We start from the raw sequence: 15,208 nt of genomic DNA, 5'->3' as shown, positions 1-15,208 counted from the left end.
ACCAGCCGTTCCCTTGGCAACAGACAGCCCTGGAATGGAAGTTCGGGAGCAGAAGCCGGCTCTGAGTGTATGCTGCGGCAGAGGTGTGAAGAATGGCGCCGCTTCTCTATGTGGGGTATTTAGGTGAGTAGGCACTTACTTGTCTGTTGTTACTTGTTTGTTGCTAAGTCCTGACGACGGGGTTTTGTGCCCCGAAACGTTGACTTTTATGGGCATATACACCCCTTGACCGAAACGTTGACTTTTATGGGCATATACACCCTTTGATCACTATTTTTGTCTCTGAGTACCGCTTACTGCTGGAGGACTGTGTTTGTTTCTTAGCGAGCACCAGAGCACGTTGCTGTTTGTGTGATTGCCGGCTGCTGCTGGAGTTTTATATATATATATAGATATAGATATAGATATATAGATATATGTACATGCACATACATACATATATACATACACCAACCCATGAATAACCCCCTCACTAATGGGTCTATTTACTAAGCCTTGGATGGAGATAAATCCGACAGAGATAATGTCCCAGCCAATCGGCTCCTGTCATTTTTCAAACCAGCCTGTGACATGGCAGTTAGGAGCCGATTGGATGGGACTTTATCTCCATCCAAGGCTTAGTAAATAGACCCCTAAATCCTTTGTTTGCCACTGGCCAGCCCCTGAAAACTCATCAATTGTAAAAAGCACACAACATAAGTCTGTTTATTTCATTAAAGATTAGCTGGCAGATAGGAAGTTTAGTGTTCAATGTTCATTTTATGTTACAAGGAAAATGTTTGTGTTACATAGTAGCAGAGTTCCCTAAAAATACTATTAATATGCAAAACTGGCAGCTGCAAGTAGCTATCACTATGAAAAGAGGCATGAATGTGAGCAGAGTAACATCCCACACAGAAAACAGTGATATTTACCATGGAGAAGTGACACAGGGCCAGAAGCATCATCGCTTGGAAAGTGATAAAATGGAGAGTGAATAAGTACCAGCCAATCAGCTCCTAACTGCCATTTTTCAAACACAGCATGTGACATGGCAGTTAGGACCTGATTGGCTGGCGCTTTTTCACTCTCCATTTTATCACTTTGCATCTAGCCGACAGTGTGAATAACAGAAAAAAGGGAGACGGAAGCCACAGTGCATATTGATCACACTAAAGGGTAAAGTAAATTCAGCCGTCCCTGGTGTTATGTAGATGTAAACATGAGTATTGCCCTCCTTTCAAAAAATATCTTAATAGATTAAAATTTCATAGCACACTTTAGAAGCTGTAAAATATGAATACATGCTTTAAATTTTAATAAAAAATCAGAATAGCACTACATAGGATGTGACAGTGACGTTCCCCAGATGTCTAAGGCCTGTAGGGAGAAGAGGGTGCAGTAATGCCACTTAAGCAGCACATTTGTATGCCCAGAACTGTAAAGAAATGTGAAAGGATTGCCTCTTCCCTCACTGTGCCTAAGAGGGTTTATGTCACATCTCTTTGCAACTGGACAGTAAGTTTTGTGCCACACCAGAATCCACATTTTCCTTTGGCGTTGTGGTTTTTGGTTCCTGTAATAAAATCACTTTTTAAATAGCCGTTTGCTCTGAAAGTGACCAGTAGGTGCCTCCTCCAGGGTTAATGGAAAAGCTCTCACAAGCCCCTATAGTCTGGCAGTTGTGGACATTTTGTGCAATACCAAAGAACCCTAAGTTTTTACTTATGTTCAATAGATGGTATGATTTTTATTACAGTTGGATAGTACTAATACCACCTTTAAATTGTTTGTATTTTTTTTAAATGTAAACTGCTCCTTCTGTCAACAGTTCTGCAAAAATTACAGAACACTACACATAGGGATCAATCCAATCAGGTGAGAGTTTGCAAATTGATCTTGCATCGTCAAACACGCATACATTGTACTCCTAAGAAGTGTGAGATCCAATAAGCAATGGCAATTCGAAGAACTCACAATAAAGTTCAGAGACTTTTCTGCAAAAGGTGACCTGGTAGAAGGCCATGAAAAGTGGGAAAATCATTCTGAACCCCCCAAAAAGTGGCAACCGATATAGAAGTCTTCCAGTGATTTCCATTGTATTTATACAAATTAGAAAATATTAAAAAGAACAGTTTTATTGCAAATTCAGAAACATCCCATCAATACAGCATCTCACATACCTGTCCTGCATCATTTAACCCATTATTGAGCTTTTTAGTTAGGCTCACCTGAAAAATTACATATTTTATTGCCCATACTGCACTATTAAAACCCATCCAATTAAATTATTAATCATTCATAGAGGTGCCCCAGAGGTTCTGCACTGAGCCCTGACATCTTTACCATTAATTAAAGATTTCCCTTACCCTTTTCTCCTGCAAATAGGTGCGCACATGAAACACTGTGCATTTGCAGGGATCATGTATTGCAAGTCAATATACAGTGTGAATTTACCGTGAAAATGTCTTGCATGAGCCAACTCGCACCTAATTGGATTGTCCTCATAGTGCAGGCATGTCCAAACTGCGGCCCTCCAGCATGCCCTGACATAGCTTTTGCATTCTCTGACAACAAAACTGTGTCAGGGCATGCTGGGATATGTAGTTTCACAACAGCTGGAGGGCCGCAGTTTGGACATGCATGTCATAGTGTAAGAGTCCTGTCAAGTACCATCTAGAAAAAAGTTAGAATGTTCCTCAAAAAAACAAAAAAACATATACTTTTCATGAAAAGCTTTTAATATACTTTTCTAGCATCAAGCAAATAATAAATAACAGCCAAAAATAGACAAATACATATATAAAAATTGGGATACTGTATGAATTGAAGCACACTAGAGGAAATACTGCCTCATGGCATCTTGTCATATTTGCCTTCAAAAATGTATAGGTCAAGGACTGGAATTACTGTTAGCCACAGCAATGCTAGTGTCTATGGTCTGAGAGGTTGCTTTTTCCTTTCACAACTTGTTAATTGCGTTCATTGGCAAATAATTACAATCAGGCAGAGTTGTGCATGTGTTTAATTAACTTGATGAATGGAACATGGTTTATTTCTGAAAATAACACTGGTTTCTGCTCTGCCAGAGGTCTATGCTAAATTCTGTGTAATATGCAAAGGAATAGTTGAGAATATACATATTCAGGAACCAGTTTTGTAGGTACAGTACAGTCGACACAGACAATACATTGAAAGTGAAGTAATGTCAATAAATTTCAAATAAACGCATATTTGAAGGTAAGATTCTAGCTGATACTATGTTAAAAGTCATTTTTCAACTTTTACAAATGTAAAGATTTCCTTTGCTAAACCATCTTAGAAATTAAGAAGTCTACCTTGTTATATAACTGTCTCCTATGTTATGAGTCAGTCTGCTAATTGACAGTACATTGCATTGTTTGTATTAGCCATTAGTCACTCAAATCTGGGAATACACAGGGTAATGTTACTGCCCAATCTGAGCCCAAAGTCACAGGGTTAATTTACTGTAAGTAACAACACAAGTGAGTCTATCTGCGCTGGTGGGTCTGTTAATGGGGTCAGCTAACATGAGTCATCTGCATGCTACATTTTGAGACATGTTAGTTGGCACTCTAATAGATTTAGAGGTCTATTTACTAAGCATTGGATGGAGATAAGGTGACTGGAGATAAAGTGCCAGCCAATCAGTTCATAACTGTCATTTTTCAAACACAGCCTGTGACATGGCAGTTAGGAGCTGATTGGCTGGTCATTTATCTCCATACACTTTATCTCCAACCAAGGCTTAGTAAATAGACCCCCAAGTTTAGATCTTTCCTGCACATTACAATTTGTAAACACACACATGGTGATTTCTCATTAGCATCGGAGTAACTGCCATTATCTGAAGGATATTGATAAAATAAAATAAACTGTTAAATGTGGCTTCAATATGAAAGTGCAATATTATTGTGTTTCTCCTGGGAAACAGTAATTTGTATCTACAGAATACAGTATGTACAGTATATACAGGCAGGTACTTATCCTTCATGCATTATCATCGGGAGGCATCTTATTCGCTCCAAATTTATTCTGCAGCAGGACAATGACCACAAACATACAGCCAATGTCATTTAGAACTATCTTCAGTGTAAAGAAGAACAAGGAGTCATAGAAGTGATGATATGGCTCCCGCAGAGCCCTTATTTCAACATCATTGAGTCTGTCTGGGATTAAATTAATAGACAGAATGATTTGATCAAGCTTACATCCTCAGAAGATCTATGGTTAATTCTCCAAAATGTTTGGAACAACCTCCGTGCCGAGTTCCTTCAAAAACTGTGCAAGTGTACCTAGAAGAATTGATGCTGCTTTGAAGGCAAATAGTGGTCACACCAAATACTGATTTAATTTGGATTTCTCTTCTGTTCATTCACATTGCATTTTATTAATTGATAAAAAAAAAACTATTCTATTTTTGAAAGCATTCTTACTTTGCAGCATTTTTTCCCGACCTGCCTAAAACTATTGCACAGTACTGTAAATAGTGTTATATTCAGTTCTCTTATTCCCATGAGACAAGGGACTCTATTCAGGACATTTATTTCCGTGATAAAAATGCGTAAATCAGTGCTTTCACATTTTTAAGGTAAACCTGCTATTAACAAGGAATTGTGTATCCGCACTAGCCGAGTGCAATAATTTATGTCAATAATTGTATAATTATATAATGACCAATATTTAAACTATTAGCTTCAATAAAGAACAGTATCCCTACAGGATCTTGAAATGAGCAGCAATTGTATGTCCAGCTCCAGCCTCCCAAAAGTGTATAAATTGATTAAAATGTGTACATAGGCTTAGTTAGTTTGTACACATTCATTTATATTTATGTGATTTTATATATAAAATGTATATATAAACCACAAAAATAAAAATGTATACAGACATTAAATGTAAATCCTATAAACACATTTTAATCAATTTATATACTTTTGGAAGGCATACACTTGCCGCTCATCACACTGCAGACTTAACAATGCAAATAGGAGACTATTCACATTGTTAAATAAAAGCATGACTGAGCATGCGCAGAACCAACAATAAAAGGTTTTGTTTTCGGATTTACGAATATAAAGCCTTGTAGAACTTCGCAGGAACAGCGTGTTTCCAGAACCGCTGTTCCTTTGAAGTCTCTTGCTAAAGGCGGTGGGAAAAAAGTGGAAAAAAATGATTGTGCTGGTATTGTCCAATAATGATCGAGACAATATAAACATTTTTGCTGAATAGAGCCCACGTTGAGAAGTTTTACCATTGCTATCTCACTCATGGCTTTGGTCATGGTGCCTGTGCACATGACCACAGAGAGAAGTCTCTGTAATTGGGGTGGCATGGTAGACCTAGACCTACTGGGGAGGAAGAGGAGGCAAAGTAGGGACCTGAAGGTGAGACCCCATATAGTGCTGGGAACTTGCAGGAGTTACAGTAATTAACAGTTCCACCATGGCATCTGAAAATATTATTATTATTATTATTATTATTATTATTTCATTCTTTTACTGTCTTATGAGGGTGAATTAAACTGTAACTCATTTCTGTAATACAGAATATCCACATGTTATGTGACTTTTTAGTAATAGTAATATCTCTTCTCACAATGATACAGTCTGAGGATTTATATGGAAACACAATACATCACCATGGTATGAGGCACCCAGTGCTGGAAAATATGTTATATCTACCCACTATTATTTGTACTATGACATTCATAAAAATATTTGTTTAAACTTTAATAGACATATCTATTATATCAGTAGCTGTCAATATTTGAAAATTATTACATAGATAATATATTTACATGTGTATTAATATATTATTAAATGATAAATCAATGTAATGTCTGTTTAAAGGGAATTTTTAAAGTGGACAGTGCCTATATCTAGGCCGAGACCAAGGGACCATATTCCATAGAATTGTACTTAGTCACTACTTGTCTTACTTCCCATGTTTAAAACAGGGGGGGGGGGGGTTGTTTTGTTTTGGGGTTTGTTTGTTTGTTTGTTTGTTTGTTTGTTTTTTTGGGGGGAGAGAGTTTGCAGAAATAAAACTATTGGAATATTAATTGTAAGCTCCACTGTAGCAGGGACTGAAGCGGTTTGCTAAATGTTCTCTGTAAAGCATTGCGGAATGTGTCTGGGCTGTATAACTGGTAGTAATTATAATAATAATAATAATTACTATGGGCTGTATAACTGGTAGTAATTATAATAATAAATGCTATTTTGGGTTACTTTACAAACACTATATGTGGTTTCAATTCAGTTGCAATGATTAATAAAAAATTGTGTGTTTTCATAAACTGCAATTCCACAGTAAGCAGCGCAGCCACTGGAAATGAATGGGGATGTGATAACCAGTTGGGAAAGCACTGTCATGTATAAATGTCATTTACTGTAAGTTGGACATGGTGCTACAAACTACAGGAAAAGAAAACTATTTCCAAAATATTTTGAATAACAGATCTCATAACTGTATATTACACACAGCTTAATTATTTACACGTGCAAATACTTCAGCAGCACATGATAATTACAGTGACATCAGGGTGCCCTTGTAGGAGGAAGAGTACCCAGCATTAAAATCTTATTATTATGTTAAGACAAATGCTTGTAATTCAAATAAAACAATGTCACTCACTGAGGATAAAAGATGAAAAAATATAGGAATTAAATAGGTCCTGCAATAACTACACATAAACTTTATTCTACTCCCTAATGTAAGCAACAGATCTATCAACAGTACACATACTGTAAATTGCATCCTTTATAAAGATAGGGTCCCAGAGATAGATAGATAGATAGATAGATAGATAGATAGATAGATAGATAGATAGATAGATAGATAGATAGATAGATAGATAGATAGATAGATAGATAGATAGATAGATAGATAGATAGCTATAGTGGGTTGAACTAAATGCATGAAAGTCATTAAAGTAAGCCAGTCTTCCCTCTAATCTGTGCATTCTTAAAAATTGTACTGTTAAAATCTGAACTTTTTAGGAAATATCTGATGTGCAGGTTTGTGCTTAAAAGTAAATTGTTGCGGCAGACTTTTGGTTGTGATGTTCTCCTAGTAGCATACTTTTAACTCTTTAATTCCCAGAGCAGCAGTATTGCAAGTACAGTGGACAAATCACAGAAAATTGGGTTGCTTTTTGTTTTGTTTTTAAAGTAGAAAATATGTTTTGATCTGAGTGTAATGACGGTCCTTTTTGCTATGGAAAAATAAAAATTTGCACTGGTTAAGTAAAGACAATCAGAAAATGATCTGGTCTTGTGGCAGTAAGCCCTTCCTGACAAATAGTCATACAGAGGTTAATAATATTGATTCACAATATTAAACAGCTGGAAAACAAACGTTTCCAAATTTAACACTTCCCTGTCAACCAATGTTGAGCCTTGAAAACCATCAGCCAGGCCTCACTGAGTGAAAAAACTCAAACTTTCTATACATCCAGGTCACAGTGAATCATCATCCACCCCCATCAGGATCACACCTCACCTCAGCTTGTTAGGGCAAACACCATCTACTGTATACAGTATGTTTATCAAATTCATGGGGTTAATCAAATATGATCTTCTTTATGTCTACCTGAGTAGTTACTTAAACTTTATCATCCTGCAACCTCTAATATGTTAGTCTGTATCCACAACATCTGGGACATCCTTCATATACTATCTATGACTGTATATCAGTATCAATCAGTAAAATACATATTATAATAATTTTTAATTATCTGAAGACTGATTTACTTGCTTCTGGCTCAAGAGCCAGCTCACTGTGTAATCAGCCTTGCCACGTCCACAGGTCCACGTTATGTAGAACCACACGGGTAGCAACTAGTATAAGCAATGCGTTTTGTAGTCATGCATCCAGAAGGCATGTAGTATAATAATATGAAATGTAATATAATAATATGAAAGTGTGTGAGAGTATTATAAATCAGCCCTGCAGTGTAAGTGCGGTGCTGTTTCTTATGCTTGCAGCTATCTTCCAATACAAATTACTTTAATACCGACATTGACTGAATTTAAATACAATTAGTTTTTGTATCGCTAATAATAAAAGTGAAGAAGATTTTTAAGGCAAACCTGTCACAGTCTGCTCATGATATGAAGTATATGATACAGGTAACTTCTGCCGTTTCACAATAACTATTAACATCAGCTCCCAGTTCTTCTTAACACCAGAAAAACTTAAGTCAATTATACCAGCAGCAGAGTTTCCCTGAATGTATTACAGTAGTGTATTTACCCCACAGAACAGTGACAAGAGTTTAGCATTTTGGAGATTTGTTGTCAGTTGCCATTAAGATCAAGATTAATGCAAATTGAGCAAAAGCGTTTCCCAATTCTCCCATGCGACAGAATACATTAAAACATGACTGCAAGTAATTTAGGCCTACAAAAGGTGCAGTACACTTGTTATTATTACACAAACAAATGTAAAATGAACATGTTTAAAAAGAGAGAGCTGAACGTACTATATAAATTGCCCATGCTTGTTATGGATCTATTCCTAATTACTTTCATCTTGTAAGTGTATGTCTACTGATAATTAGCTCGTAATTCAACACATCTGGGAATATTTCATGTTTTCAAATGGGGGATTTAACCCTTACTGAGCCATGCCAGTCACTAGCACACCTGTATAACACACCAGAGGAATGTATAACAGTGATCTATTCTTACCTTTCTATAGGTATATGTTATGCTGAACATCAGGGACAGAGGCTTGGAGTAGCTGGCGATCAACTGGTATTTCCAAAGCCTTACTGGAGGCTCAGTGTATTATACAGTGTGTTTTGTCCAATGACTCCACACAACTGTATGGTATGGTGCAATGCACCTGCCTGGGCTATATCACACTAGCCAGACAGATCCCTGGCAGTCACGCTGTCCATTGCTAGGTAATAGTTACGCCAGCGATTGTCCCTTGCTGAGTAGGTAAATTGCACAAACCTTATTAATTAGAACCATTATCAGTGACAAACCACCATAATTAACACGACTCTGATAATCTGCTACTTCGTATACAAAGGATTTTAGCATTGTAAAGAGGTTTAGATGATTGACTAGTTTTGCAGTCATTAATAAAAGATTTCCTGGCTGGTACACACACACACACACACACACACACACACACACACACACACACACACACACACACACACACACACACACACACACTATAGGACCTCTCATTTCCCTTCCACTATTATGAAAACTAATAAATTCGTCAAGGCGAATTAAGCATACAAATCAGATGAAGCATAACAGATTACATATTGAAGCACTGTGTCTCCCCAGCCTAAATTAAATTTCAATCTAATAATTCCTGCCTGGCCCGGCCATAATTTGCTTAGAGATGTTGTTCTACGTGGTGCTCGGCACTATTCGCACAATAATTAAATGATCCTCAAGCTCTTAACTTTGATTTATTTCATTTCATCGAGATGGCGACAGTGGAAGCTGTACAATGCAATTTTGGGATTTCCTTCTAAAAAGCGCCTGCACTGGTATTGTACGTATAAAGGGCTGAGAGCTGGCTCTTACACATTACACGATGACTGGAAGTGAATGTATCCAGGCTGCGCTATCAGTGCGCTATTACTGCGCGCAGTTGTGTGGCAGCAATCGGTGGGACTTGAGGGGTTAACCATTAGGATGCCATGGTGCAGCTGTGAGCTGATCATGTCTGGGGCAGCAGGTGCCTCTTGTCAATTAACTCCTTCATGCCTATAGCACTTCAGCTTCTGGAGCACACAGTATTTTCAATTGTTTCCCAGCTGTCGGGGCAGAAAGTGGCTCATGTGAGGATGTGTTCCCTGTAGCTGGTGTCTGATATTAGTATCACCATTGGCATTGTGTATTGCTGCAGTTTATTTAATTTAAGTGTGTGTGTGTGTGTGTGTGTGTGTGTGTGTGTGTGTGTGTGTGAGAGAGAGAGAGAGAGAGAGAGAGAGAGAGAGAGCGAGAAAGAGTGAGAGAGAGAGCGCGCCTGGGTGCATGGTGACAGTCGATCATTAGGAATTGCACAGACACCATAAGAAAGTGCAATCACAATAACTCCTACTGCCCTCAGTGTAATAATGTCAGTGCAGGAAAATTACATTAGTAACCAGTAATAACTAAAACACTGATTAAAAAAAAATAAAAGTTTAGGACAGTTACTATTAAAAAGAAGAAGAAAAAGAAAAGGAGGATGTAGGGAAATCACACCAGTCTATTGTTAGGCTGGCGTATAAGACTTTTACAGTGCTTATCCATCTTCCACTCACACTGACACATACATTTACACACACACACACACACACACACACACACACACACACACACACACACACACACACACACACACACACACACACACACACACACACACACACACACACACACACACACACACACACTGCTGTCCAATCACAGATGAGCCGAACCCATGGAAGACAGAGGCAGGATGTGTCCTGCATCCTATCCTCACTGATTCCTCCTCTTCTCATAGACTACCTGCCAGGCCAAGGTGTGCAGCAGGAGCACCAGCATCATCAGCACCAGCAGCAGCCGGCTAGTGCAGGGCAGAGGGCTCCCGGGAGGCACAGGGCAAGCTAGGGATAGATACAGAACAGGATTACTCAGTGGTAAGGGATGAGCTGAATGACAGGGTTCTTGTGTAGTATGCAGACAGAGGTGCATGGCATCCCAGTAAGTAATGTCAGGGTGAGGGTGTAGAGCACATCTGGCCTGGGACACATGGCTCTTGTCCTCAAGGTGCCTGGCTCCCCTTGGCTTGCAGAGCCTGAATTGCTTGGCGCTAAGGAATATCTTGTTATTTCTGTCCTATGAAAGATTAATAGCAGGAGAGAGGGAGACCCTGGATGGGAGGAGTAATAGTGGCAGAGAAAGGGAAATATTAGAATATCTTGTATTTATTCTCAGGGGGGGAGGAGGAGGATAGGCAAAGCCAGGCTACTCACAGGGACATTGGCAGAGACAAAAGCGGGCTCCTCGCATTGGAGGGAGTGAGAGAGGACAGGAGGGAAGCTGCTGCTGCTGCTGCCCCCAGCCTGTAACCGCGGCAGATTTAAAGCCCTGAGCCTGCCTGTGGTCTAGAGGGTCCCCAGCACCCCTCTGCCGCACCGCCACCATGATGATGATGTCCCTGAGCAGCAAGCAGCACTTCAGCATGGCCCACGGCAGCCTGCAGGACGAGTCCAAGTACTCTGCCTCCCCGCACACCTCCTCTTCCCCGGCCAGCAGCTCCCCCAGTATCACCAGCATCGCCAGGAGCAGCTCCGGGGCAGGAGGCGGCTCGGAGGCTATGAGAAGAGCCTGTCTCCCCACCCCACCGGTATGTAGTGTGCCTGGCTGATGTTTATTTCATGTCTGCACTTGTTCCCCCTCTGCCTCTCTCCCTCTTCTGCCTCCACTTATGTATTCTGCCGCTCTTGGCTTTCATATTAATTTTTATGACCTGGGACACTGCCTGTGTGTGCTGTGTGCTGTGTGTGAGGTGTGTGCTGTGTGTGTGGGGCTAGGCGTGGGTCCCCCCACTCTCTCTGTGTGTAACAGGATTTTTTAACATTCTGTAAAAGTTGTAGCCGGAGTATTCCCAGCAGACAGTAATGTGCGCTTTCTACCTGACATTGCAGAGCAATATATTCGGGGGTCTGGATGAGAGCTTGCTGGCCCGAGCAGAAGCCCTGGCTGCTGTGGACATCGTGTCTCAGTGCAAGAGCCAGCACCACCACCACCACCACCACACGCCCCACCACAGCCCCTTCAAGCCGGACGCTACCTACCACACCATGAACACCATCCCCTGCACCTCCGCCTCCTCCTCCTCCTCGGTGCCCATCTCCCATCCATCCGGAGTGGCTGGCGGCCACCACCACCATCACCTTCACCATCACCACCACCAGCCCCTGGAAGGGGAACTCCTGGACCACATCACCCCGGGGCTAACGCTAGGAGCCATGACAGGACCAGATGGCTCGGTGGTGTCCACTCCAGCTCACCCTCACATGTCCAGTATGAACCCCATGCACCAGGCAGCGCTCAGCATGGCCCATGCCCACGGGCTGCCCTCCCACATGGGCTGCATGAGCGACGTGGACGCCGATCCCAGGGACTTGGAAGCCTTTGCTGAGCGCTTCAAGCAGAGGAGGATCAAGCTGGGGGTGACCCAGGCGGACGTGGGCTCTGCCCTGGCCAACCTGAAGATCCCCGGGGTGGGCTCCCTCAGCCAGAGCACCATCTGCAGGTTCGAGTCCCTCACCCTGTCCCACAACAACATGATCGCCCTGAAGCCCATCCTGCAAGCCTGGCTGGAGGAGGCGGAAAAGTCCCACCGGGAGAAGCTCACCAAGCCCGAGCTCTTCAACGGTGCCGAGAAGAAGAGGAAGCGCACGTCCATCGCAGCCCCGGAGAAGCGCTCCCTGGAGGCCTACTTCGCCATCCAGCCCCGGCCCTCCTCCGAGAAGATCGCGGCCATCGCCGAGAAGCTGGACCTGAAAAAGAACGTGGTCCGGGTCTGGTTCTGCAACCAGAGGCAGAAGCAGAAAAGGATGAAATACTCTGCCGGGATATAGGCAGCTCTGGGGATTGTACCGCTTTTTTCTAACGACAGAACACATTTTAAAAGTTTTTTTTAAACCATATAAATATATATATATAGATGTACATATACACCTCCATCTGTGTGAGTGTGACACTGGCACTTGTCAGCAAGACTTACAGGGATGATCCTGGCTTCATAATGCCCCTGTGTCTTTGTCAGGAACACACAAACTAATGTCATGCTGACTCCAGGTCTGCTGTCAGTTTTGTAATTGGACCAGGACTAAGCACAAGTAAGAAATGTTTTTATTATTTGTCCGGTTAAATTTACAACTATTTTTAAGAGAAATAAAGTTTGCGGGGAAAGAGACTAAATGCTGGGGACTCGATTCGGCAAAGTGTTGCCTCAGATGTATTTTGTTTCGTTCGAAGATCGTTACAATCGAATCCAGCGGTTACTTGCTATATTAGATATAAATATATATATATACATATACAGTACATATATTTTTAATGTGATGAGTATATTTGTCTCCTATTGTGATTATGGGTCTAGATAAAATCACCCTGATGTATGTATCACTCTTTTTTTATTTATGTTTTTTTTTTTTATTATTATTATTATTATTATTATTATTATTACTATTTATTTTTCATTGAATTGATTGCTCGCAGATGACAGTTTGGGTATGTGTTGTTGCTGCTTTTTATAATACATTTCACTAATGTGACCCCTAGGTTGAATGCACAGAAAAGACGCGATATATATATATATATATATATATATATATATATATATATATTCTACCAAACCTTCAGCATTTTACATGCAAACATCTGTAGATTTCCGTAAATAGATCACAACCTCTGATTTACAATGACAATAGTGACCAATAGTAAGGAAGAGCATCCCCTGCCCCGGGAATTATATGTGGACCTTGATACTTGAATGATCTTAGAATTCCTTAAATATTTAATGTGGATCCCACATTGCCAAACACAACACATGCAGACATGTAAGCATATACTTTTCTATATAAGTGACAATTGTCTCGTTGTCATAGACGGACGTGTAAAGGACTGAAGTCTGCATAATCCTGTCAATGACAATATAATCATGAAGTTTTATGGAAATGGTGGGAGCTGCATAGTTACATCTTTAAGCACAAATTCAAAGTATTGGAAACCGGTATACAATCAATATGAAGTGTAAATATTTAATTTAGTTTAACACTCTCAACACATACATATATATATATATAAATATATTCTTACAGATTTTTGCTGTTTTGCTGTTCTGAGATTATTTCAGTTTTTTATGTCCCGTAAAAAGGTTGGATTTAATTGTTTTGCTAATGGACGGTATTATTTATTATAGTAATGTATTAAGTTATTCCAAATGTTGTTGAATCGACTTTCATTAAAAAAAAACAAGGCTTCTACAGCTGTTTTCAAAGGATACTTATTCTGAGAAAAGTTTGTGTTCATGTGCCTTTGATTGTGTTAAAGGATACACTAATTAAGCATCACGTTGTATAAATATTTAAGTGGTAACAATGAGTAAACTGGTAATCAAATCTTATTTAATGGAACATGTTACTAGATCAAATCGTTTATATCTTACAGTTGATTATAGGTTAACAAGAAATAACATATTTTCGAGAAAAGTGTATCTGAGCACATCAAGAGTAAATGTTAAGAGGATAGATAGATAGATAGATAGATAGATAGATAGATAGATAGATAGATAGATAGATAGATAGATAGATAGATAGATGTGTGTGTGTGTGTGTGTGTGTGTGTGTGTGTGTGTGTGTGTGTGTGTGTGTGTGTGTGTATCCGATTGAATAATATGCTTTTCGATATAATGTAAAATATAATGTAAACCGTTCTAATTACTGCAAATAACTCATTGCTTCGTTTGATGAGATGTAATTTCAGGCACTGTGGATCAATCTCAAGGTGATAGGGCTCCCTAGAGTATTGTCTCAGCCCCAAGCTTTAAATTTGCTCACAGTGTATTATTGAGCTTTCTGTGGGACCCCCCAGTGACCTACTTTATATCACTTGGGGGCTTATTCCCTGCCTACAGCCTGAGGGCAAGAGTACACCGATAATGCAGTTCTAACAACCTGCTTGCTAAAGCCTATTTAAAATTCCACGAGAGCTAGATATCATAAGCATCGATTTTTCACAACTTGTAGTCACTATAGGAAGTTATCATTACGTTAAAGATGTAGTGCCAATTATTTGCTGTCTGCTGAGTTAAGCTTAAAGAAAATTACAAAAATAACAAAACAAAAAATACACACACAAAAACAAACAACAACAATTAACTGTAGGGTAGTCTCCTGGGGTATTTGTTATACGGCAGCTTTACAGCAATTAAATTATAACGTCATAACTAATTTGCAAGGAACATACTAGGGAGAAGCTTTAAGATTATTTTGTTATTTGGATGCCGACTTGTGATTTTTTATTAAGATAAACATCAATGGTTAATAGTTTAATATAGCATTTCGCTTGAAACAGCTAAATGTGCGTTTATATATGATTATGCCATGTACATAGTTGGTAAAACCAGTATTATAGGTGAGGGAGAAATCTTCTTCTTTTGTAATAAAGTCCCAGTGATTATTTGTGTG

General features: G+C 39.7%; 1 protein-coding gene across 1 annotated transcript; it reads left to right on the top strand.

The window, feature by feature from the left end:
* Positions 1-10,486: 10,486 nt before the first annotated feature.
* On the top strand, positions 10,487-13,919 carry POU4F2 (POU class 4 homeobox 2). Its single transcript, XM_063948197.1, has 2 exons — positions 10,487-11,355; positions 11,657-13,919. Exons 1-2 carry the CDS (start codon positions 11,152-11,154, stop codon positions 12,593-12,595), a joined length of 1,143 nt encoding a protein of 380 aa, XP_063804267.1. The 5' UTR covers positions 10,487-11,151; the 3' UTR covers positions 12,596-13,919.
* The last annotated feature ends 1,289 nt before the right edge of the window (positions 13,920-15,208 follow it).

Source organism: Pseudophryne corroboree, chromosome 1 (genome assembly GCF_028390025.1).
Source record: "Pseudophryne corroboree isolate aPseCor3 chromosome 1, aPseCor3.hap2, whole genome shotgun sequence".
NCBI lineage: Eukaryota > Metazoa > Chordata > Amphibia > Anura > Myobatrachidae > Pseudophryne > Pseudophryne corroboree.
This window is presented reverse-complemented; position numbering and strand designations above follow the sequence as displayed.